The following is a 27571-nucleotide window of genomic DNA, read 5'->3' on the forward strand; positions in this document are numbered from 1 at the left end:
GACACAGCAATTTTGGTTGAGAATATAGCTAAGGTCTGGAGGGCAGTGGACAGTCAGGTGGCACCTTGTTCATGTGTGTGTGCTGGGGAGGAGTGAGTAGGTAATAGGGGAAAGAAGATAAAAAATGGGAATAGGGTGTAAAAAGAGAAGTGGTAACAAAGACATAAAGACATTTTGTGTAACTTGCACGTATGCCTTGGGTGCTGGTGACAGGGTTTGCCAGCATTGAAAAGTAATGATTAGCAGGTCCTAGTTTCCCTACTGTAGCTTAGTTTGATCATTCAATTGCAGTATTCCCCTTAATCAGAGCTAGAAAAGAAATGAAAGGGGAAAAAAATGTGTCTTCACTTACACCTCTCTTATAACATCAGTATTTAAGGCATTTTTTTTACTCTGCTGGATCTTAGAATTTATACTGTAAATACAGCCTGTGAGGAGATAAAAAATTAAGGTAACATCCAGAACCTCAGATTTTTCATTAATAAAAGGATGGAGCTGGATTAGATGATTCCCAAATCCCTCTCCTTTGACATTCTTTGACAATAGTTGTAGAGCTTAGATTAGACGATCCTATGTCTGTTGTATCCAAGTAGTAAATATACACAACTTGATCTAATTACTAAAAGGATCTAATTCTAATTAAATAAGAACTTCAGTTAAAAAAAAGTTTACTATGTTTGTATTATTGACTTTTCTACTTTGGGGATACCATATATTATTCAGAACTGTAAATATTGCTTATATAGAAAATTGGTAAAGTATCTATGCATTTTGTTAGCCCAATGTATTTCAGAAGTGCTCTTATGTTTTATAACAAAGTCTGAATCTTGCATCAATTATAAATATGATTGCATCTACCTGATAAGAATTCTATAATTTTCTTGAGTTTAGTAATTACATAAAAAGATGACATTTTATTACTATTTAACAACAGACTTATCCAAGTTCTACTGTCTACCAGCATTTTTTAATCAATTAGTTGAATCTGTTTTTATATTCTTCCAATAAATTTTCAAAAGAGGCTCTCTAAATTTTGAGTTAATATTCCTTTGTTGACAACAGTAACTGGATAAATAGGCATCTCCTTTGTGAATAAATATGAAGGTGAGGAGAATCTATAGGCAGAATAAGTATATTCTTTAGTTTACTTGGAGTAACGACTCTATACCTACTACTATGTTCTTTATATCTAATATATTGTTCTACTATAAAATAGCTATAAAATAATCTTGTACGAGTGTATTTTATAAATGATATCTAGAAGTCATTTCATTAAAAAGTAGGCTTTCTATGTGGAAGGATAAAAAGCCATACTCTTGGATATGCCAGACGCTAATATTCTACTTTAAATATAAGGTGTTGAGTAATTTGTCCTTTTTTTCATTTAGGTGGGTCTAAAGGTGATAGAAATAGCAAGTGGTTTTCAAAATGGACAAAGAAGAAATGTCAGTGGACATTAAATTAAAATAACATCTGTAGAGTACTTTACAGTTTCCAGACCGCTTTTACATATATATCATTTAATTGTTTCAACAACCCGTGAGGGGTAAGAGGTTTTTTACCCAGGACTGGAGCAGGTGGGAGGGAGAAGGAAGTCAGGTACCAAGACACTCATTTCTTATGTATATGTATTAGATTCACTCTACAGAACCCCAGTCTATAAGGAACTGATGCTACTTACAACTAAACTACAGTGATAAGTATGTGGCCCCAGGTAGCATTTACTTTGAGATATCATTAGAGGCTTTAATACTTTTATTTGGAATATTAATAAATCAATTGCCAAAAAAGTGAATACCAACTTCTACCAGGCAAGAAAATATCACCACACCAGCTGCTTGTTACCAAACATCAATTCAATTCAACAAATGTTACTCAATCGCTACAAAGCACTAGATGAAGACCTAAAATATACTGTACAACAAACAGACAGGGGGGCTTAATCATCTCCTACCACTTGTGAAGCTGTCTTTCATGGATTTGTTTCAGAACTCCCACAGAGTATGCTGAGAAACTGAAGTATCAGGGATTATTCTCAAATGCTTTTCAACAGGGTAACTATAACTGTCTAATGAGAAAATCTGTCAGATCATCTGAAAAATGCCCCAATGTAAATTAAACTGAAAGTCAAATAAAGCTATCATCTAAGAAGCCACTAAACTCTTCAATAATGTTCACTATTTTATTGTTCGTAGTACTGGTGAGTAAACAAGTTGCTGAGTCAGAACTGTCTTACAGTAAAAACAGGCAAAACCAAATGAAACTCTTATCTCCAAGTTCTGTGGCTTTTAAGTACAACAACTGTACTTTTTATTGTCCAAACAGGACCCACTTCTGAGACTAAAAGAGAATGCAATTGATAATTAGGCATAAAATGGGACTGTCCCAGGCAAACCAGAATGTATGGTCTCCCTGCTTACAAGACTATGTCTGTAATATGTCCCAGGGTCATCCTGTTCTAAGATTACAAAAACAGAAAAGGAACAGGTAGTCAGAGGAAACTCAAAGCAAGGAAATAAACAAGGAAAAAAACTTTCACAAAGCAAGTTTTCCCTCAATTTTATAAATCAGTTTAAATATTAGTATTTTCTTTAAACCACAGTAAGCACTGGGGGGGCAGGGCTAGTAAAATGAGGACTGGTTAAAGTAAGTTAATGAAGCAGTCAGGTCCCAGATCCCTTCCCCCATCCAAGCAAAATACTGGTTTATTTTCCTAAGAACATAAAATAAAATAGTCATTCCCTGCCCAAGTGACCCTGGGGCACAGCTGAGTAGAGTATGTACTCTACTGAAAACAACAGTTCAGGTGAATGCATACATCTGGGATGCTGAATGCAGTGCAAGTTGCCACCCTCCCTGTCTCCCCCTCTTGCTTGGTTCCCAGGAAGCCAGCAGACCAGCCTTCATTCTAAAGGCAAGGGACTTAAGGAGTCCTCTCTGAGAAATTTGACCAGCCTCAAAAGACTGAAGTTACTGACCTAAGACCTTCCTCAATCAAACAGCCCAGCCAACCCTATTGTGAAACTCAGTCAATAAACCCTCCTTAGATGCACAGCTGCCAATCAGCATTTCTGTTCCTCACTATTAAATATGAACAAACAAAAATGACCAGATATCTAACGGACGACTCTAATAAAAAAGACAGAGGAAAAAATATGTAACAAGTAGATTGAAGCAGCTTAAAGAAAAGGAAAAAATATCTATTAGTATCTTTCTCACAAAGAGGATATATTACACTTATGTAATGAGAAAGATACTATAAAAAGAACAAGCAGAGAAATTAAGAAAAAGGTCTTTGAAATAATAAACTCACAGAAGGATTAATAGATAAAGTTAAGGAAGTTTTCATAAAAAGTATAGCAAAAAACACAAAAAGGATGAATAATAGAAAAGATAAGAAAATTAAAGATCTCACATCCAATTAATAGGAATTCCCAAAAAATGAAGAAAAAAAGATCATTAAAATTCAAGAAAATTTTAAAGAAATAAAGGACAGGATTTTCCAATTCAAAGAATCTTCAAAGCATCAGCAAAAATGAAAAAAAAAGAGAGAGAGAGAGAGAGAGAGACCCATGCCAAGGCAGATTACTGTAAAATTTCAGAACACTGGGATAAAGAGCGGATCCTTAAAGTTTTCAGAGAATAAAACAAGTCACAAAAGACAGGATCTGATAGCCTTGGTCTAATCAACAGCAACACAGGAAACTGGAAAACAATGGAGCAATGTCTTCAAAATACTGCAGGAAAATTATGTCCAACCAGAATGCAAGCTACCAATCAAGAATAAGGAAACATAAAGACACTTTCAGATATGCAAACTCTAACCCACCCATGCAAGCTTTCCCAGGAATCTACTGGTAGATTAACACCAAGAAAATGAGAGAATAAAGCAAGAATGAGGAAGGCATGGAATATAGGAAACAGGAAATCCAAAACGGTGGGAGGTAAAGGGAGATCCTAGCAAGACAGCTAGGTACCCGATGTGGACAACAACTAGCTCAAGCTGGTGGTGTGAAGGAGATCAAACTGACAAATGCTTAAAGTGTCTGCAAGTTTTTTTTTTTTTTTTTAAGATTTATTTGAGAGAGAGTGTACACGTGGGAGCGGGGGGGAGGGGCAGAGGGAGAAGGAGAGAGAAACTCAAAGCAAACTCTGCACTGAGCGTGGAGCCTGATGCAGGGCTTGATCTCATCCCCCTGAGACCATGACCTGAACTGAAATCAAGAGTTGGACACTTGGGGAGCCTGGGTGGCTCAGTTGGTTAAGCGACTGCCTTCGGCTCAGGTCATGATCCTGGAGTCCCGGGATCGAGTCCCGCATTGGGCTCCCTGCTCAGCAGGGAGTCTGCTTCTCCCTCTGACCCTCCCCCATCTCGTGTGCTCTCTCTCTCTCATTCTCTCTCTCTCTCAAATAAATAAAATCTTTAAAAAAAAAAAAAGTTGGACACTTAACCAACTGTGCCACCCAGGCGCCCCACAGTGTCTACTCGTCTTGAAAGGAGACTTAGACAACTGCTGGAAGTAAGCAGAAGAAACAAGACAACTATTAGCTCTACAAAGATTTTTTTTTTTAAATGTGCAGCAAAACAAAAGGAGGACAGGAAAAGAAAAGTGATCATAATTTACCATATAGCTCAGCTGTGAAAAGCACTTACATACTTATAATAATTTAAGTATCTGACAGTGACAACAAAATCAGGATACAATTTAGACTGGGAGATTGGGGGTATAAAAAACGACATAGTGGGGTTGGAGGGAAGAAAGCAAAAGAAATCCTCATCTCTTATACAGAAGAATCAACAGATAATGCCAGAAACTGTATAATCAAGAAGCAGCAGGGGTGCCTGGGTGACTCAGTTGTTAAGCGTGTGCCTTCGGCTCGGGTCGTGATCCCGGGGTCCTGGGATCGAGCCCCGCATCGGGCTCCCTGCTCGGCAGTCTGCTTCTCCCTCTCCCCCAGCTCATGCTCTCTCTCGCTCTCTCTCAAATAAATAAAATCTTAAAAAAAAAAAATAGCAGTAATATAGTCATGTTATTTTGAGAACGGACAGTTGATTAAACTAAAAGTTAAAGAGGTCAACAAGTAGAAGGAGACATGGGGAACCCCAGGGAAAAGAAGACTTGTTTCCTGTTTTTTGTAATAACCTTATAGAACTACTGGTCTCTAAAAAAAAAAAAAAACCACATATAAAATTTCAAGTATTTGATAAAAACAAAAAAGAAAAAAGAAATGGGGATTATTAGAGAAAGAAAGAAGAAATCTCAAAGACATTTTAACTTAAATATTAATTTGCTTCAGGTTTTAGTCTGTATCACACTTTTTCCCATGACTAAACCCACACCAATGTATATGCTACTGAATACAATTATCTGCTCTCATCCATACTCTTCAGGTATGATCAAAGACAGGGAAGTTTCTAAATCTTACCTCAAGCAGAGCTGCTGCGGGATCGCCCTGTAGACTTTTTCCTAGTTTGTCAACCTCATCTAATAGGAACACTGGATTGTTAACTCCAACAGTCTTCAAGCCATTGATTATACGTCCAGGCATACTGCCAACATAGGTGCGCCTATAGAAAGCAAGCATCAAGTTAACAAGACGTCAGGACGCAAGAGCGGTATTACTTAGAAATAAAAATTTAGGACTGGGAAAAAGTCATTTAGTTATCACAGTAATATAGCAAGGAGGTACTATATATTTAAAAAGCTCTATGATACGACCAAAAGTTAACAGATCTAATTTTTATTTTCTATTTAACTCAGGCTCTAAGTTTCCCAAGATATTGAAGAATATAGTTTTTGCCATTTAGTGAAATTGAGAAACATTATACTTAAATGATTGTAACTCTTACTTTTTAGGATTCCAAAATGTCCGAAGGAGCCTATGAATTTAATTCCCATGCTTCTCACAGTTTCTCAGAGTACCCTCCCACAAGCACCTTTTCACACAATGAAATGGTTGTGCCAGGGCTGGTTAAAACATCATCATCTTTATGAAGGAAATCAGAATTGGTTCAAAGGGCCACTCAAAATGCAAACCAAAAAAAAAAATCCAAATTTCTTTAATTCTGGCCTTTTGAATAAAACTGCATTCATCCTATGTATATTAACTGGTATACCTAAGTTCAGCCAGATATTCTGTTGTGCATTAAAATATTAGAGGCTCCTTTATCATATCGGAACAAGAACCATCTACATAATTATGACAGATCTAGAGGGTGGCATAAATAAAAACAAATGTGTTTGTCAAACTGAAAATAGTGATTTTTTTTTTTACAAAGCCAGCAAAACTTTATTTTAAGCAGCAATTTACTGATTTTAATTACAACCTTGTTGCCTAAGCCATGCATAAAGCAGATGCTGTTTGTGAGAAGACATAAAAGGGTGTCTACCTACAAGAAACTGATCAAATGGTGAGTGTTACAGCAACAGTTATCTTAGGATGGGCACAAAGCCGATCCACAGAGCAGGCCTCAGTTTCGCCACATGACTGTATAAAGTAGGACAGAGTAAATAGAGCGACCTTTGAAAAGACAAGCAAGACTTCCAAATATTGTGGGAATGCCTTACATCCAGAGAGGGTGACCGAGGCACTGGAACCAAACACAATAAACACTGTCATATTACAAAAAGGAGTCAGCACATTCAAGATTTCAGAATGGGATACAGGAAGGACGAGACTCAAAATTATTAAGTCTCTCAAATTATTTCTTTAGAGAACGTACAGATTGGCCAGTATTCTGTGAGTAAGTAGGGAAGGGAAATTAAAAACAAAACAAAACACTGCAAAGCCTCCAAGGGTCATTTCTTACTGCATCAACTTCTTTGTTTTTCTTACGGTTTTTGACAGGTAGATTTCAAAAACAGGTACTGACAATTCTAGACCTAAAGTCATGGAGAGAAAATAATATTCTAGGCAGGTGCCCTTTCTAAAGAATCAGAAATCTAGATCCTAGTTTATATACAAACAATTCCTCCTAAACCTTTCATTGCTTCCCAGAGCCTAGGGAATAAATCCAAATTCCTCTGTCTGGAATTCAAGGCTCTTCAAGATGCAGTCCGCACCAGTCTTCCTGCCCTTAATACTCTCCCTGCCTATGTAAATCCAGAAATTCTAAACAACTTTTCCTGACCATCTCTCACAATATGATCTTTCCAATAATACAATGTCTACAGCATTTACTGGCCCTGCAATTCATCTGATGCAGTTACAGCCTAGTTTTTATTTATGAGTACCAAGTACACAGCCTCTTCTAAAAGAGCTAGTGAGCACTTTGATGACAGAGAGTGAGTCTTACTACAGAGCTGATCCTCGATACACAGCTATCAGATTGTTCTCCAAACAGAAGCTTGTTTTCCCAATTTATTTAAGGACATCAATCAACCATGCCAGCACCCAAAGTATCTTTCTATCACCACTGTGAAGGCCATACAAGTCTTTGAATACTGCTTTAAACAAACTACTTGACCTAAGTCTCAGTTTCCTTATCTGTAAAATGGACATAAGAACAGTGTCAACCTCATGAATTATACAATTACAAGAACATAACAGGTAAAGTACACAGCACAGTGCCTGGCTCACAGTAAGCTTTCAAAAGATGTTCATCGTTGTTAATGTCTTTCCAGAGCACCAAGCACACTCAATGCCCTAGTGTTCCTCAATCACAAGTGACATCCCCCAAATGTGTACCACTAGTCTAGAGGTCAAAACAAAGAAGAGAACCATTACATAGGGCCTATAAGCTGTGGAAAATATCTATAATGTGCTATCTTTGGCCAGAAGGTATGGTAGCATGCTATCTACTGACAAAGGATACAGAATAAACCTTTGGAAGATGAATCAGATGGTGAAAAATGTAGTAATACACAAAATAAAAATGTTCTCATTCAAGATCACCCAATATAACCACTTTTAAAAAATACATTAGCAATCAAAAACTAATGATGTATGGTGACTAACATAACATAATAAAATAAAATTAAAAAAATACATTAGCATATCAAAATATCCTCCTGAGAAACAGGAGGTAGGAAATCAATGAAATTAATACTCTTACAAACTCTTACAAACTGCAACCTTTTTGAGGGCAAATTACATATTTTTCCATGTCCTCCCTCATGATATAACATCTAGAAAGAAACAAAGCACAATACAGGTAAGTTTGCAAAGAATGTATTTCTTCAATTCTTTATTAATTCAGCCTAAATACTTGTTACCTAGAAGTTTTTCTTAAAATTGAAGTACACAAGTTAATTTAAAAAATATATGAATTTCTATTTTTCTTGTAATTGGTATAGGTAGTTGATAGGTTTATCAGGACTATTCAACTAGTGTATGACATAAACAAAACTATTAAGTGTCTCCACAGTTCAAAATGTTAAGTTACAAGATCAGCATTTTTCATTTTCCAAAATATAGTCTGGTTTATGCTTCAAAAAACAACTACAGACAATTATAATATCATGTATTTACAGCTCCATGGTAATCAGCTACTTTACTACTCTGTGCCTGGATATCTTCAAATCTACTGTAAGCCAAAAGGCTGGTCAGCCTGTCACTGTTACTGACATCTAAACATCAGGAACAGATGTGTATTTACTCACCTCTTTCCCCATGTTTAAAGAAGGGGGAAAATAGGCATTTTACCATCCCCTTTTCATGCCTGCTCAATTAAGGAGCTCTAATGTGCTACAGTGCAAACTACTAAAGCAATACTTAGGAAGAATTTGTAATATAAAAAATGTATGTTATAATGTTAAGTGGAAAGAGTAGGATTATAATTACTTAAAAAAAGGGTAAAAGCTGCCCAATGAAAAGTCTGGCAGGAAATAAAATGTTAACAGTGATTATCTTTGTGTATGGTATAAAACATGAGAATTTTTTTTCCTTTTTAAAAAAAATTTCCAGAGTTTCTACCAAGGGTATATATATTTCTCTCCAGCTGGTTAAAGTAATAAGACTTAAAAGAGATTCTAATGATCTCAAAAGAAAAACAGTCTTTAAGGAACTAAAAATAGTCTTTAACATAACATGTCTAAACAAATCAAATTCTTATTCTTATAGCAGTCATTCCTAAATCTTTTTATGTACTCATTTGTATGGATGCACTCATTTAAAGGACTGCAAGACTTCCAAAATATAATTATGTTTTAATCTTATTTGAATTCACAAAGCACTCAGAGAGCACTTACCATGTTTGGCACTGTGCTATGAGCATGTAGTGTTACAAAGGATAGTAAGACAAGCTAAAAACCCTACTCTACAGAGTTCATACCTTTTCCATATTTATGGCTTATCTCTACAGTAATGTATTACAAATGCTGGAGGCCTATAATATTTAATCATTAAAAGAAAACACTGGACAATAAGTGGTCAGTTTAGAGAAGAGTAAGACCATAACTGACTGCACATATATTAATGGAGAAAGCCTTGAATTGGGGCTAAAAATAAAATGAACTTTAAAGAGGCAAAGAAGAGCTATATGCAAATACAGGTTATAAGGAGGATAGTGAGTAAACCGTAACATGTCTGGCATACTATGCTAAAAATATATTAAAAGCTTCCTACTTTGGTTATTTTCCCTTTGTGAAGACTAATAATGAAACAGCTAATTTATTTAAAACATCACCATTTCAGGCTCATGAAGATTATCGTGGAAAGCAAAAGTTCATTTTTCTTCTCATCTTGTTTGAGCCAAAGATTCCTTGCAATATCATTTTATTATCTGAACAGAGTTGGCAAACCACCTCCAAAGAGTTACTATCAATAATAACTTGAGATATATCATAGCAATAAGTATATTTCACCAAGAAACAACTAATGAAAAATTACACAAACATGATTTCATATAACTTCATGCTAAGTTATATTTAATTGCTTTGAACTGATTTAAATTCTTTAAATGTAATATTTAAATATAAAAATGTTAAGCTGTAAAAACTGATACGAACAGAGATTCTGTGGCTTATGAAAGTGAGCAGAAAAGCCCCAATGGAGACAAACCCAAATGAGAAATGCTGAGAAGACTTAAAAACTGTATTAGTTAATATGGAGCATAAACATGACTCTTCTTCCTTTAAGCCACTCAAAATAATATAAACAAAAAACAATGGGCCAATGTAAAGTCAGATTACGATTTTCCAAGTTTAAGATTTAAATGTAAACCAAGTCTTTCTTTTGCTTCCCCATCTCCCACTTCATTATCATTGAACTCTAAAACATACATCTTTGTTTTTAAAATCAATTCCTAATAGCACCTTCCTTCATATAAACAGGTATTTCTAGCAAAGGGATGGAGTTCTGAGCATGGGAAAAATAGGGAAAGTGAATGACAAAATCAAGAGAATAAGGAAGACAATATAAAGCAGCTCTGTTTTTCCCTGGTTATTTTAAGACTGCAGAACAGTGGTGCCTACTCAGAGGCTGAGGAAAAACAAAACTTTGCATGAACTCTAATTGCAAGCATGTGACCAGTACTTAAATGCCAAGACCTGGGTGTTTCCAAAATGCTTCAATTGTCACGTGGAACCACTTGTTCTCACAAACTCCACCCCATGATTGTGCTATAAACTACTGTTCTTCCTCCCCTTCTATTCACCTCCAACCCACAGCTCTGACATAAGCCCATACTCTGTTCTCAACCTCTGCTCTCCTTAATGACCACATCCCACGCTCCACCTGCTTCCAAACAGGTTTTCAAATAAAAATTTTCTCCAGGCTTTGATGCCTTGGGAGGGTTGGTGGGTAATAAGCCCCCAGCAGTACAAGGGCAGGCTGCTGTAGTGTTTAGTGAAACACTTAGTACAGTGATGGCGAGGGAGTACTTACCAGCAGGCACAGAATGATTCAGACTAATCCACGTACCCTTTATTTGGCAACGATCACAGCCTCTCTGCATGCCATACATTACTAAAAAGCTTATATTTACACATATTTTTTAGGCAAATACACAGCTTCGCTTTACAAAAGATTCAGACTCAATTTTCTTAATGATACACATGCGGAAGTACACTCACTTGAACAGATTTTATGTCTAACAGTATTAGTAAAGACTTAAAATAGAGCTCTGCTCGAAACCAACAACATTCATAAGAAGTGATGAGAACTATGACATTACATATTGCCCACCAAGAGCCATCACAACCCTCACTCGCCTCCGACGGCCTGCCTCATAGTCCACACGCTCTGCTGCTGCCCCGCAGAAATGCTTCGATTACCCGCAGTCCTTCGCCAAATTAGGCCAGTGTCCAGAGCACTGGCTCCTCATCTCACTCAGGCCTATGCCAAAGATGTAAAATTTGGTGCGGATGCCCGAGCCTTAACGCTTCAAGGTGTAGACCTTTTAGCCGATGCTGTAGCCGTTACTATGGGGCCAAAGGGAAGAACAGTGATTATTGAACAGATCTGGGGAAGTCCCAAAGTAACAAAAGATGGTGTGACTGTAGCAAAGTCAATTGACTTAAAAGATAAATATAAAAATATTGGCGCTAAACTTGTTCAAGATGTCGCCAATAACACAAATGAAGAGGCTGGGGATGGCACCACGACTGCTACTGTCTTGGCACGCTCTATTGCCAAGGAGGGCTTCAAGAAGATTAGTAAAGGTGCTAATCCTGTGGAAATCAGAAGAGGTGTGATGTTAGCTGTTGATGCTGTAATTGTTGAACTTAAGAAGCAGTCTAAACCCATGACAACCCCTGAAGAAATTGCTCAGGTTGCTACGATTTCTGCAAATGGAGACAAAGAAGTTGGCAACATCATTTCCGATGCAATGAAAAAGGTTGGAAGAAAGGGTGTCATCACAGTAAAGGATGGAAAAACACTAAATGATGAATTAGAAATTATTGAAGGCATGAAGTTTGATCGAGGTTATATTTCTCCATACTTTATTAATACATCAAAAGGTCAGAAATGTGAATTCCAAGATGCCTATGTTCTATTGAGTGAAAAGAAAATTTCTAGTTTCCAGTCCATTGTACCCGCTCTTGAAATTGCTCACCGTAAGCCCTTGGTCATAATTGCTGAAGATGCTGATGGAGAAGCTCTGAGTACACTTGTTTTAAATAGGCTAAAAGTTGGTCTTCAGGTTGTGGCAGTCAAAGCTCCAGGTTTTGGTGACAATAGAAAGAACCAGCTTAAAGACATGGCTATTGCTACTGGTGGTGCAGTGTTTGGGGAAGAAGGATTGACTCTAAATCTTGAAGATGTTCAGCCTCACGATTTAGGAAAAGTTGGAGAGGTCACTGTGACCAAAGATGATGCCATGCTCTTAAAAGGAAAAGGTGACAAGGCTCAAATTGAAAAACGTATTCAAGAAATCATTGAGCAGTTAGATATCACAACTAGTGAATACGAAAAGGAAAAGCTGAATGAATGTCTGGCAAAACTCTCAGATGGAGTAGCTGTGTTGAAGGTTGGTGGGACAAGTGATGTTGAAGTGAATGAAAAGAAAGACCGAGTTACAGATGCCCTCAATGCTACGCACGCCGCTGCTGAAGAAGGCATTGTTCTGGGAGGGGGCCGTGCCCTGCTCCGCTGCATTCCAGCCCTGGACTCAATAACTCCAGCTAACGAAGATCAAAAAATTGGTACAGAAATTATTAAGAGAACACTCAAAATTCCTGCAATGACCATTGCTAAGAATGCAGGTGTTGAAGGATCACTGATAGTTGAGAAAATTATGCAGAGTTCCTCAGAAGTTGGTTATGATGCCATGCTGGGAGATTTTGTGAATATGGTGGAAAAAGGAATCATTGATCCAACTAAGGTTGTAAGAACTGCTTTATTGGATGCTGCTGGAGTGGCCTCTCTGTTAACTACGGCAGAAGTTGTAGTCACTGCAATTCCTAAAGAAGAGAAGGACCCAGCAATGGGTGGAATGGGTGGTATGGGAGGTGGCATGTTCTGATTCCTAGAATAGTGCTTTACCATTATTAATGAACTGTGAGAGGAAGCTCAAGACTGTGCTCCTCAACCATAACTTCAGAGAAGTCAGTTGAAGGAAATGACTGACGAAAAGGCTGGCTGATGTTTAAGAAAATAACTATAACCATCAGTTACTGGTTTCAGTTAACAACATATAATGGGTTACTGCTGTCATTGTCCATGCCCACAGATAATTTATTTTGTATTTTTGAATAAAAAGACATTTGTACATTCCTGATAACTGAGTGAAAGAGCCATGTACCAATGTACTGCTTTCAACTTAAATCACTGAGGCATTTTTACTACTATTCTGTTAAAGTCAGGATTTTAGTGTTTGCCATCACCAGATGAAAAGTTAAGCAGCCTTTCTGTGGAGAGTAAGAATAATTGTGTACAAAGTAGAGAAATATCCAATTATGTGACAACCTTTGTGTAATAAAAATTTCTTTAAAGGTAAAAAAAAAAAAGAGTCATCACAAAAATACATTTCTCCACAATTCTGCCACATAAATTAAATAATAATGCCAAGAACAGGATATTTTTAGGTACTATTTAAAAATCTGAATTTATAAAATGTCACTGAAGCTTTTAAATGTAAACTTGCCCTCCTGAGAATTTAAAAGTAAAATAATATTTAAAGCTAATTTTTATCAAATGCTTACTACTGTGTGTCAGGCACTAAGTGTTTTCCAAGGCTTACTGAATAAGCAATACCAACATGGCAAGAAAGAGGACAAATTACCTACATGTCAGGTGTTCATGACATGAATTTCATGACATAATTCCACAAATTCCCTCTCTAAATTCCATCAAACGCTCACACAATACTATGCTACAGATATCAAAAGAAAGAAGTGAACTAAAACAACTCTGAATGCATGAATTAAATCACTTGAATGGGAAACATCTCCCAAAAGCTCTCTAGCTAAAATAAAAAGATTCAGGCCCTAGATCCAGTTTCTCCAAGATTGGCACAAGGTGCCAATTTCTTTACAAAAGCAAAGTACAGCCTCTAGTGGCACATGTGAGAATAGGCAAGTCTAGGTGACAACAATAGTTTGAAATTGCCAGAAACAATACCCAGATCAATTCCCTAACCTAATCTGCAGCCCTCACTGCTCATTTATTGAAATCTTGGAATGATTTTTTTTTTAAAGATTTTATTTATTTATTTGACAGAGACACAGCGAGAGAGGGAACACAAGCAGGGGGAGTGGGAGAGGGAGAAGCAGGCTTCCCGCTGAGCAGGGAGCCGGATGTGGGGCTCGATGCCAGGACCCCGGGATCATGACCTGAGCTGAAGGCAGACGCTTAACCGACTGAGCCACCCAGGTGCCCCGGAATGATTTTTCTTTAATGCATAAGAATTGTAAACAAGCAAGTAAAAGAGAAAAAGAACCACTGTTCATGGAAAAGTTTGTGAAACAGTTTCCCATCCCCGCCTAAGGCCAATGATCTTATGAATAAGACAAATGGAAAACAAGATGTTATAAAACTATCATATCCCCCCCCACAATCCAAGTTTAATCCATATTCACCAAACTGTAAATATGCATTTAAATTAGACTTGGCCATTGGCAGTTGGTGGTCACTACCTGCACTGGCATGCTTTTCAAAGTCTCCACTTATAACTTAGATTGCTTTAACAACTTTAAGACCTAGGGTATGACCTTGAGAAGTTTTATCTTCAGTTTGATTACTTTCTACTGGAAGTTAAGCAGTTTCTTTAAAAAAACTTTTTTTTCAAAAAAGCTGAGATATTACTGACATTAGTTTCAGGTTTACAACATCATATTCTTTTATAAGCATCCATGACTGCTGCCTTTTAAAATGTTCTTTAATACATACACTATAGGTGTATTTTCTCACAACTCTCAACTGCTATGAAACCCTTAAACCTTGGAACAGAAAGTTCATGCTTTCCCAAAGCATCTTCCAATCTGAGCAACAGAGACCATAGAGAACAAAACCAACAACATAACATGCAAATCTGATTCTAATAATGTAAGATTAATCAAAGACTCAGTTCTCACAGTTTAATGTATTTTTACAGAAAGGATGTCAAAAATGCACGGATAGATCTTAATTATTTTAACCTTTCTCCTTATTACTCATACTCCTACGGAAAACCAGCCTTCTTTTAAAAAAAAATTAAACTGCAAACACATTTGTTATCAAAGATTTCCTCCCTTCTCCTACCTGCCCCAGCCGTTGTACTTATTTTTTAAACTCTAAGAGTTACAGGTCATTATTTATGAAATGCTACTGGGCCAAAATGAGTGTAAAGACACTGTAACATCTAACCATAACTGATTTATAATTGCATTCAAATGGAATTCCAGGAAAGCTGAGGCAAAGACTCATTACCCAATGTCATATGAATCCCGAGGTTAGTTTGGATGTACCATTACGGCTGAGGCTCTAAGCCAGTTATAAATATCCTACAGATGTACTATAATTAAGTACTATGAATGTCCTTTTGATTCAAGATATCACAAGATATATATTATGCCTTGGCTTCTGAAAGGCTTTAGTCAACTGAAATGGAGAACCAGAGACTACACTGAGAGAGAGTCTACCTGTGTCCTCGAATGTCAGACTGATCACACACTCCTCCAAGTGCAATCCTGTGGAACTCTCGACCAAGAGTTTTGGCCACTGATCTTCCCACACTTGTTTTACCAACTCCAGGAGGGCCAACGAAGCATAGAATAGGGCCCTTCAGGTTGTTCTTCAGCTGTCTGACAGCCAGGTATTCCAGCACTCTTTTCTTCAGTTTTTCCATAGCATAATGATCATTATCCAGAAGAATCCGGGCTGCTCGAATGTCCAGACGGTCTGTCAAATAACCCCAGAAGTAAGCACATAGAATTTTTAAATGGAAGAATTGCTTTCAGGGCTGCCAAGAGTCAAAATATGGTTTAGAAGAAAAAAAAAAGTGACAAGAACAGAAGTGGATCTTTCTAAATGAGTCTTCAGGGAGACCTGGACCTGGCCTTTTTTGCTTAATAAGACTTAGTATCAACAGAAATAGTAAGTACTACATACATAATTAAAAACCGAAGGAGGGCGCCCGGGTGGCTCAGTCGGTTAAGTGCCTGCCTGCCCTGGGTGGCTCAGTCGGTTAAGCGCCTGCCTTTGGCTCAGGTCATGATCCCAGGGTCCTGGGATCAAGTCCCACAAGAGGCTCCCTGCTCAGTGGGGAGTCTGCTTCTCCCTATGCTCCCCCTCCTCATGCTCTCACGTGTGCTGTCTCTCAAAAATAAGTCTTAAAAAAAAAAAAAACTCAAGGAGTTTATACTATCATTTCATTTTCTAGGTACACATTTCTTCTATGGAGACATAATTTCTACATATTCTATTTGTGCTGGCATTTGTTCCTTCTTTCTTAGTGTTTTTTTCTTATTACAGAAGTAACGTATGCTCATTCCAGAAAACCCAATGACACCAATAAAAAGAAGAAAACAGTCACCCATAATCTCATGTCCTCAAGAGAGCATCTCTCCTTCACTTTGGTATGTACTATTGCAGGTTTTGTATGTATGAGTGCATATATGTGCTTCTATACCTATTTTTCAAAATGAGATTATATGATACCTTCAAGTTTTATAAAATGTTTTCTCACTTTGCGTATTATGGACACCTTTCAGTGTCAAATGTATTTTTTAGTAACATTTTAATGGCTACATAATATTCCATTATTTAATTATCCATACTCATTTAAATAATGCCCTATTGCTGCGCATTTAGGTTATCTATAAATCTTTACAGTTATAAAGCATGCTTTACTGTGTATCCTTATAACTAAATCCCTACATATATCCATAATTACTTCCTTTAACTAATCTATAGACAGAAGTGGTCAAAAAAAACTTTAAGATGTAAAGAACTGTCTAAATTCTATCAGTTAAAGTCTCACCAGGAATGTATGAATTAGGCTTTGGTTCTACATCCAAGCTTTCATCAGGTTTACTGATGTGCTTTACTACTTAAAATACTTGGTAGATTAAACCATTAAATACTCATGGTCACCAGCATGAATTCATCAGCTGAGTGACATCCAGGGGATGATACAGGCCACATAATCGTACTGATAGAGAGGCTGGGAAGGAGGAAAACACACACAAGCCCACTCTTCAATCAGTTATTTGGAACCTGCTCCACATTTTTCCTACAGAGAAGAAAAAAAAAAAAGCCTTAAATGGTAGTTTGGTTCCCAAGCTAGTCTGAAAAAACCTAGCTAAGCAGTAATATATGTTATTTAATTATAGTACTGCTTTGAGTTCTGGCTAAGTGATATGGAAAGGGAAGAACAAAACTTCTCCCTTTTCTGGCTTTAGGACCCAATTAATGACTACATGAACAAATGAAAGATAGGAAGTTTCCCAACTCTTTTATAATGCAAACCCAGACCCTAAAACCTACCACAGCAAACACAAAAGAAAACTTCAGACCAGTCCCATCCTGTATATTAAAATGCTAGTAAATCAAATATATTAAGAGTAATCTACTAAGTCCCAGTGGGATTTATTTTAGTTATGCAAAGATGGTTTAATATTAGGTTACTGATATATTTATTACATCACTAAGTTCAAGAAGAAAAACTTTCCATCAAAATGTCATTTTGTACCTAAAAAGGCACTTGTTATAATGCAACATCCACCCCTAATTAACATTTAGTAAACTAAGAATAGAATTCCATGTAATTTAGAAAAAAACTGAAAACACCCTGAAGGAATTTCTTCTAAGAAATATGCCACGTAAAGACAATTTTAAAAAGTGCCTTGAACTTCTGAGGAAAGATAATTTCCATACTACTTTATATAAAGTATTGTTTTGTGTCTTTTTCCATATAGGATACATTTTTTTCTGATCATTCTTTTTAATGACTCAAAATGCATGCTTCCTATTTTGAATGATACGTATGGTTACATGTAAAACATTTAAAATGAAATGAGTATTAACTCCTTGAGTTTTTAATTGTATATGTAGTACTATTTGTTGATACTAAATCTTCTTTACAACTGGAAGACTGAAATGGTATCTACTGGCCCTTTCCATTCAAGATAGGAAAATTAGCAAACTTATTTCTCTAAATCTTCCCTTTCTGCTTTTGGTGATCTCTACTTAGGTAAGCTTCTCTTTCAAAAATCATGAAAGACATTTTCATGGTTTTGTAACCACACAGTAATTATTTAGATCTAATTCTATATAGGAATGGCTTAGAAGTTCAACATGCCTCCCTTTACATCACAATTTACCCATTTTTAGTTCTCTGCTGGAATACTAAACAATGAGAAGTATGTTTATGTGGGACAGGTACAGGAGTGCTACACATCTCTAATGCTAACACACACCCAGCAGACACTGAGTTTCTAATGTGTGGGTGGTCTCCTTCCATAGTTGTGAAAATAACAGCTTTGCCCTGTTTTTGTAATTTCTTGTTTATTTAAGTAAAGAATAGGAGTCAGTACTCTTGTGTTCAATTAAATGCTTTCCTCCAAAATCTGTACAATTATACTGTAGAAGCCTGGTAAAAATCCCTGATTAGTAATTAAGTTCACTTTTTAAATAGGACAAGTGGAGGAGAGAGGAAGCTGAAAGCAATTTACTGGGCTACTGATGGCAAATAATCAAATCTGGAATGTTAATATTCGCAGGCCATTATACTATATATTCTATATGTACCCTGCATTTCCCTTAAGTCATTAGTTAAAATAAATCCTGAAGCACAGAAAAATGTTACTGAGATAGTACCAAAATTTCAAAATAAGGCCCCTGGGATTACCAAGTTATTTAGATGCTTTTAGCACTGTACACTAGTCCTACTGTCAAGAGAAACAGGGTTTGAAAATTCATCAACAACAACAAAATAACTATCAAACATATACTATCAGGGATACTTGGCAGGTGAAACAAAAGCAGAGCCGTTAAATAACATATAAAATTTAAATGTAACTTTCTTTCCCAGGTCTACACTAATGGAGCAGAACCCTCTCCAAATCTCACCAGAACAGGACCACTTCACTTAAAAAGTAGGCACTGGAGAGTTATGAGTTAACAGAAGACTACTGGAACCAAAATGGACTTCCCAACAGCCCAGTGAGATCAGGACTGACAGATGACCTCAACTTGGTCAGGTGACATGATGAGGGGCTGAGTCAATGGGAACACACGCTCTCCTGCATTCATTTCACTATGGAATTTCCAAAAAGGATTTTGAATAAAGAATTAAATCAAGAAGTTCAGCTTCAGTTTGGTAAAAAAAACCTCAACTAGAAGGCAATGTTGTCATGCAAACATGAAATAAATTAAGAAATAAATTTAGCAGCATAGTAACACTAACAGCTCTATGTATAGTAGCCAAAAAGCTGGAAACAAACCAAATACCCATCAACAGGTAAATGGATAAACCTCTAATTATGCTGGAAAAAAACAGAAAAAAAGGGAGTACATACTACATCATTCCATTTCTATAACATTTTTGAAAATATGAACTAATCTACAGAGGTTGGGGAATGGGGAGGGAAAGGAGGGAGGTAGAGATTACAGGGAAGCATGAGAAAATTTAGGTGGTGACGGATATATTCACTATCTTAATTATGGTAATGGTATTACAGATACATATGTTAAAACTCATCAAAATGTATATATTATGTATGTACAGTTTACTGTTTATCAATTATACCACAAAAAAGCTAAAAAATAAAGCAAAAAAATGATTGCTTCTAAACAACTGCTTCTGCACTTCACCAGTACAACCTAATTTAATCTAATTTAGATTCTCAGAATTTAAGAGAAAACAAAATGTGAATTAGCCTTTTAATTTTATATACAAACATTCAAACAGAGAAAAACTTAAAAACAAACCAAAATCTAGAAAATGGGATGAATGCAAATTTACAGAGCATTCATGAAAGAATAATTAGCATAACTTAGAATGTACCTGCTTTCCACAACAAGAACCTAAGAACTGTAAGAGGAATGAAATCTAAGGGTTGTCAAAACGAAAGGAAGATGATTAGGCCAATTTCATCCTTGTACTCAGCCATGCACATTAAAAATGTTTTAAGATGATCCTGGGGCACCTGAGTGGCTCAGTCGGTTAAGGGTCTGACTCTTGATTTCGGTTCAGGTCATGATCTCAGGGTTGTGGGACTGAGTCCTACATTGGGCCCTGTGCTCAGCAGAGAGTTGGCTTGGTATTCTCTCCCTCTCCTTCTGCCTCTCCTCCTGCTTGTGCATGTATGCGCGCTCTCTCAAATAAATAAATAAATTTTAAACATGTGTTAGGTGATCCTTTCCAGAAAAAACTAATTAAGAAGGAGCTCTTTTGAGGAGGGAGGCAACATGGCAGAAGAGTAGGGGATCTCATTTCATCTGGTCTCTTGAATTCAGCTAGATAACTATCAAATCATTCTGAACACCCATGAATTCAACCTGGGATGTAAGAAAAGAATTGCTGGAATTCTACAAATAGAAAAGCGACCACTTTTTGCAAGGTAGGCAGTGCAGAGAAATGAATGTGAGGGGATATATTGGAAGATACATGGAGGGGGGAGGGAGCCTCCGTATGCAGGTGACTGGAAAGTGATATAGCCCCAGAGTGCAAAACTGGAACTTTTCCCTGCCTGAAAGGTACTCAGGTGGCAAAGCAGAGAAGAATCCTAGGTGGGACAGTGTGGTCTCAGGATCCCTGGGATCACAGAAAGGGGGTGCCCGAGCCAGCAGTTTCTGAGAACTGGATTGGGGAAACCGACTATGGTCAGCAAGTGTGGGAGTGGGCTCTCAGCTTGGTTTGCCATAAACTACAAACTTGCACAATTGGGTGACTGATCTCCATGCAGGGGCCCTGCAAGCGGCAGGCCCACAGCGACCCTCCTCCCTCCCCCAGGAGGACTGGTGCACTGCACCGCAGGAGCCTGCGGAGTCTGGCGCATACAAACGTGAAGAAGGCTTTTCCCTGAAGGTTTACTGAAGAGAGGAGGCCGTGATCTTTTAGCTCCAGGGCTGGAAATTGGGGCACTGCCATTTTTATTTTCATCCTCTAATGTGGTGCAGAAAGCCTTCAGGGAACAAAAGCCACATAGAGTAACCAGAAGTAGCTTGCACTGAGCCTGGCCCCCTAGCAAGGGCAGTGCAGCTCACCCAGGCAAAGACACCTGAGAATCAGCGTAGCAGGCCCCTCCCCCAGAAGACCAGCTGGAACATCAGGTGAATACTAAGTTTATGGAGCACAGAGAACTGCAAAACTCCAGCGCCAGGGGAAAGTAGTACATAGAATTCGAGGTTTCTTTCTCATGATTCTTTTATCTTTCAGTTTAAAATTTTCTTTTCTTTTTTTCCTTTTCAACTAGTTTCTTATTTTAATCAACTTTTTGTTTTTAAGTCTTTTTTAAACTTTCATTTTTACATTTATATTTTGTACATATATTCTTCATTTTTGGCTTCCTTTCACTGAATTCAATTTCATTTTTGTATATATACAAGTTTTGCTTTCTTTGCAATTTTGGGATTAGTGTCTTCTAACAAACAGACCAAAATACACGTAGAACCAAGTGGATCGCCCTGTTTTGTCCACCCAGGAGATTATATTCTCTCCTTTTTCCCTTTTTTTTCCTTCTTTTTCTTTTGTTTTGGTTTCTGACCTCTTTAGATTCGTCTAGTGTGTATTTCGCTTGGGTCGTGGTTGATATTTTTTATTTTGTTCTCTTGTCCATCCATTCTTCTCTGGGCAAAATAACGAGGACAAATTCATAACAAAAGAAAGAAACAGAGATAATACTGCCACACATCTAATCAATATGGATATAAGTAAAATGTCAGAGATGGAATTCAGGATAAAAATTATAAAGTTACTAGCTGGGCTCGAAGAAAGCATAAAAGACACTAGAGAATCTCTTAATGCAGAAATAAAATCTAATCAGGCTGAAATTAAAAATGCTTTAACTGAGATGCAGTCTAAAATGGATGCTAGGGTAAATGAGGGAGAAGACAGAGTGACACAGAAGACAAGATGGGGGAAGAAAGGAACCTGAGGAAAAGAGAGAAAATCAGCTAATGGACCATGAGGGAAGGCTTTGAAAAATCAGTGATACCATAAAGCTAAACAATATTAAAATTACTGGAGTCCCAGGGGAAGAAGAAAGAGAGAGAGAGAGAGGGTCTGAAGGTATATTTGAGCAAGTCATGGCTGAGAACTTCCCTAATCTAGAGAAGGAAACAGGCATTCAAGTCCAGGAGGTAGAGAGAACCCCCTCAAAAATCGATAAAAATAGATCAACACCCCAACATATAATAGTGAAGCTTACAAATTTCAGAGATAAAGAGAAAATCCTGAAAGCACCTCCAGACAAGAACTCCTTAACCTCCAAGGGTAGAAACATTTGACTGGCAGCAGACCTGTCCACAGAGACCTGGCAGGCCAGAAAGGGCGGGCATGATATATGCAGGGTACTAAATGAGAAGAAAATGCAGCCAAGAATACTATATCCAGCAAGCTGTCATTCAAAATGGAAGGAGAGATAAAGAGCTTCCAGGACAAACAGAAACTGAAAGAATATGTGACCACCAAGCCAGCCCTGCAAGGAATATTAAGGGGGATCCTGTAAGTGGAGAGAGAGCCCAAGAGTAACATAGTCCAGAAAGGAACAGAGACATTCTACAGAAACAGGCACTTTAGAGGCAAGACAATGGCACTAAATTCATATCTTTCAATAGTTACTCTGAATGTAAATGGGCTAAATGCTCAATCAAAAGACACAGCGCATCACACTGGATAAAAAAGCAAGACCCATCGATATGGTGTCTGCAAGAGACTCATTTTAGACCCAAAGACACCCCCAGATTGAAAGTGAGGGGGTTAGAGAACCACTTACCATGCTAATGGACCTCAAAAGAAAGCTGGAGTAGCAATCCTCATATCAGACAAATTAATTTTAAACCAGAGACTGTAGTAAGAGATGAAGAGGGACACTGTATCAGATTTAAAGGGTCTACCCAACAAGAAGATCTAACCATTATAAATATTTATGTGCCTAATTTGGGAGCAGCCAATTATATCAACCATTAATAACCCAATTAAAGAAACACACAGATAATAATACAATAATAGTAGGGGACCTCAACACCCCACTCACAGCAATGGAGAGATCATCGAAGCAGAAGATCAACAAGGAAACAAGGGCTTTGAATGATACAATGGACCAGATGGATTTCACAAATATATACAGAGCATTCCATCCTAAAACAACAGAATACATTCTTTTTTTTTTTTTTTTAAGATTTTATTTATTTATTTGACAGAGAGAGACAGCGAGAGCAGGAACGCAAGCAGGGGGAGTGGGAGAGAGAGAAGCAGGCTTCCTGCTGAGCAGGGAGCCCGATGCGGGGCTCGATCCCAGGACCCTGGGATCATGACCTGAGTCAAAGGCAGATGCTGAATGACTCAGCCACCCAGGCGCCCCAGAATACACATTGAGTGCACATGGAACTTCTCCAGAATAGATCACACACTGGGTCACAAATCAGGTCTCAAACGATACCAAAAGACTGGGATTATTCCCTGCATATTTTTAGACCACAATGCTTTGAAACTGGAACTCAATCACAAGAGGATATTGGGAGGATTGCAAACACTTGGAGGTTAAAGAGCATCGTACTAAGGAATGAATGGGTCAATCAGGAAATTAAGGAAGAATTTTAAAAATTCATGAAAATGAAAACACAGCTGTTCAAAACCTTTGGGATATAGCAAAGGTGGTTCTAAGAGGGAAGCACGTAGCAATACAAGCCTCTCTCAATAAACAAGAAAGGTCTCAAATATACAAGCTAACCTTACACCTGAAGGAGCTGGAGAAAGAACAGCAAATAAAGCCTAAACCAAGCAGGAGCAGAGAAACAATAAAGATTAGAGCAGAAATCAATGAAATAGAAACCAGAAGAACAGTAGAACAGATAAAAAAACCCTAGAAGCTGGTTCTTTGAAAGAATTAATAAGATCGATAAACCCCTAGTGAGACTTATCAAAAAGAAAACAGAAAGGACCTAAATTAATAAAATCATGAATGGAAGAAGAGCTGTCATGACCAACACCAAGGAAATAGAATGTTAAGAACATATTATGAGCAACTACATGCCAACAAATTAGGCAATCTGAAGATATGGATGCATTCCTAGAAACGTATAAACTAGCGAAACTGAAACAGGAAGAAACAGAAAACCTGAACAGACCATAACCAGCAAGGAAACTGAAGCAGTAATCAAAAACATCTGAACAAACGAGTTCAGGACCGGATGGCTTCCCAGGGGAATTCTACAAAACATTTAAAGAAGAACTAATACCTATTCTTCTGAAGCTGTTTCAAATAACAGAAATGAAAGGAAAACTTCCAAACTCGTTCTATGCGGTCAGCATTACCTTGATCCCAAAACCAGATAAAGACCCCACCAAAAGGAGAATTACAGACCAATATCCCTGATGAACATAGACGCCAAAATTCTCACCAAGATACTGGCCCAAAGGATCCAACAGTACATTAAAAGGATTATTCACCACAACCAAGTGGGATTTATCCCTGGGCTGCAAGTGTGGTTCAACATCAGCCAATCAATCAATGTGATACATCACATTAATAAAAGAAAGGACAAGAACCACATGATCCTCTCAACAGATGCAGAAAAAGCATTTGACAAAGTACAGCATCCTTTCTTGATTAAAACTCTTCACAGTGTAGGGAGAGAGGGAAATTACGTCAGTATCACAAAAGCCATACATGAAAAGCCCACAGCAAATATCATTCTCAACAGGGAAAAACTGAGAGCTTTTTCCCTAAGGTTCCCCAAGGAACACGAGGGATGCCTACACTCACCACTGTTGTTCAACATAGTACTAGAAGTCTTAGCCTCAGCAGACAACAAAAAGAAAGAAAAGGCATTCAAATTAGCAAAGAAGTCAAACTCTCACTCTTCTCAGACATGATACTTTATGTGGAAAAACCAAAAGACTTCACCCCAAAATTCCTAGAACTCATACAGGAATTCAGCAATATAGCAGGCTATAAAATCAACACACAGAAATCACTTGCATTTCAATACACTAATGACACAGAAGAAAGAGAAATTAAGGACTCAATCCCATTTACAATTACACCAAAAACCTTAAGATACCTAGGAATAAACCTAACCAAAGAGGTAAAGGATCTGTTCTCAGAAAACTATAGAACATTCAGGAAAGAATTTGAGGAAAATGCAGAGAAATGGAAAAACATTCCATGCTCATGGACTGGAAGAATAAATATTGTTAAAATATCTATGCTACCCAGAGCAATCTACACATTCAATGCAATCCCTAACAAAATACTGCTGACATTTTTCACAGAAGTGGAACAAATAATCCTAAAATTTGTATGGAACCAGAAAAGACCCCGAATAGCCTGAGGAATGTTGAAAAAGAAAACCAAGGCTGGTGGAAGCACAATGCTGGACTTCCAGCTCTATTACAAAGTTGTCATCCTCAAGACAGTATGCTACTGGCACAAAAACAGACACACAGATCAATGGAACAGAACAGAGAGCCCACGAATGGACCCTCAACCCTATGGTCAACTAATCTTCGACAAAGCAGAAAAAAGATCCAATGAAAAAAGACAGTCTCTTCAATAAATGGTGCTGGGAAAATTGGACAGCCACATGTAGAAGAATGAAACTGGACCATTTTCTTACACCATATACAAAGACAAACGACCTAAATGTGAGACAGGAGTCCATCAAAATCCTCGAGGACAACACAGGCAGCAACCTCCTCGACCTCAGCCACAGCAACTTCTTACTAGACAAGTCTCCAAAGGCAAGGGAAACAAAAGCAAAAATGAACTATTAGGACTTCATCAAGATAAAAAGCTTCTGCACAGCAAAGGAAACAGTCAACAAACTAAAAGGCAACCTACAGAATGGGAGAAGATATTTGCAAGTGATATATCAGATAAAGGGCTATTATCCAAGATCTATAAAGAACTTATCAAATTCAACATCCAAAAAACAAATAATCCAGTCAAGAAATGGGCGAAGACACGAACAGACTTTGCTCCAAAGAAGACATACAAATGGCTAACAGACACATGAAAAAGTGCTCAACATCACTCAACATCAGGGAAATACAAATCAAAACCACAATGAAATACCACCTCAAACCAGTCAGAATGGCTCAAATTAACAAGATAGGAAACAACAAATGTTGGCGAGGATGTGGAGAAAGGCGAGCCCTCTTACACTGTTGGTGGGAACGCAAGCTGGTACAGCCACTCTGGAAAACAGTATGGAGGTTCCTCAAGAAGTTAAAAATAGAGCTACCTTACGACCCAGCAATTGTATTACTAGGTATTTACCCCAAAGATACAAATGTATTGATCCAAAGAGGCACCTGCACCCCAATGCTTATAGCAGCAACGTCCACAAGAGCCAAACTGTGGAAAGAGCCAAGATGTCTATCAATAGAAGAATGGATAAAGAAGATGTGGTACACATATACACTGGAATACTACTCAGCCATCAGAAAGGATGAATACTTACCATTTACATCAACGTGGATGGAACTGAAGGGTATTATGCTGAGCGAAGTCAATCAGGGAAAGACAATTACCATACGGTTTCACTCATGTGGAATATAAGAAACAGCACAGAGGATCATAGGGGAAGGGAGGTAAAACTGAATGGGAAGTCATCAGAGGGGGAGACAAACCATGAGAGACTCTAAACTATAGGAAACAAACTGAGGGTTGCTAGAGGGGAGGTGGTTGGGGGAACGAGATAATTGGGTGATGGGCATTAAGGAGGGTACATGATGTGATGGGCACTGGGTATTATATGCAACTGATGAACTACTGAACACTTCATATGAAACTAATGATGTACTATATGTTGGGTAATTGAATCTAAATAAAATCAAAACAAAACAGAGATAACAGACAGGATAGAGCAAATGGCATTTCTAAAAACCACACTATCCTCTAACATACACCTGATAAATGGTCATGTAAAATTGTAATTTGAAAAAAAAAAAAGAGAGAATTTAATATTGCTGCTTCAGGACAGCAAGGGTCAAAGAAAAAATGTAGCATACACATTAGAAGCAGAAAAGATTAATGCATTCAATTTAGTGTTCAACGTAAAGAATGGGGGGGAGGGGAGTAAATGATCAAACTAGATTCAAGTTAATGCATTAGGCTGTTCCTCCTGAGATTCTTGTTGAAAAACCTTTGTAGCATAGGAGATCACATATTTAATGCTGTCTTTAAGGTAAGATTTAAATGTTTATGGATTAAAAATGGCAAAGTCCAACTGCAGTGCTTGCAGTTAATTGTATTTTAAAAATAACTTATCATTCTTATAAATAATATCTTATTGAATAATAATAATTTGTATTATACAAATAGTATATTAAGTAAGGGTTTTGCTGTTGTTTTGCTGGGTTTTGTGGGTTTTGCTGTTGTTGCTTGTTTTTAGTTTTATTACAATCAGGGACTATATGGTCATTTTCCAAGGAATTTAGAACCTGCTAAATCATACAATGGCTTGACAAGATTTATATTTAATCTGGATTATGTATTCTTTTAAAAATAAACTTGATGTATAACATTGTTTAAAAAAG

The 27571-nt window shown here is 37.4% G+C and overlaps 2 protein-coding genes across 2 annotated transcripts in view; one reads left to right on the plus strand and one right to left on the minus strand.

Moving 5' to 3' along the window:
* The window catches only part of LONP2 (lon peptidase 2, peroxisomal), a 114544-nt gene that overhangs the window by 67103 nt on the left and 19870 nt on the right, over window positions 1-27571 (minus strand). Inside the window, exons 7-8 of the mRNA XM_027617236.2 lie at window positions 15504-15762; window positions 5428-5569 (exon numbers count right to left, since the gene is read on the minus strand). Of these exons, the coding sequence (XP_027473037.1) occupies window positions 5428-5569; window positions 15504-15762 (401 nt within the window). The remainder of the gene's footprint in view (window positions 1-5427; window positions 5570-15503; window positions 15763-27571) is intronic.
* On the plus strand, window positions 11148-13377 carry LOC113935353 (60 kDa heat shock protein, mitochondrial-like). Its single transcript, XM_035724878.1, has one exon. It carries the CDS (start codon window positions 11204-11206, stop codon window positions 12905-12907), a length of 1704 nt encoding a protein of 567 aa, XP_035580771.1. The 5' UTR covers window positions 11148-11203; the 3' UTR covers window positions 12908-13377.

This window comes from Zalophus californianus, chromosome 17, assembly GCF_009762305.2.
Source record: "Zalophus californianus isolate mZalCal1 chromosome 17, mZalCal1.pri.v2, whole genome shotgun sequence".
NCBI classification, from domain to species: Eukaryota; Metazoa; Chordata; class Mammalia; order Carnivora; family Otariidae; genus Zalophus; species Zalophus californianus.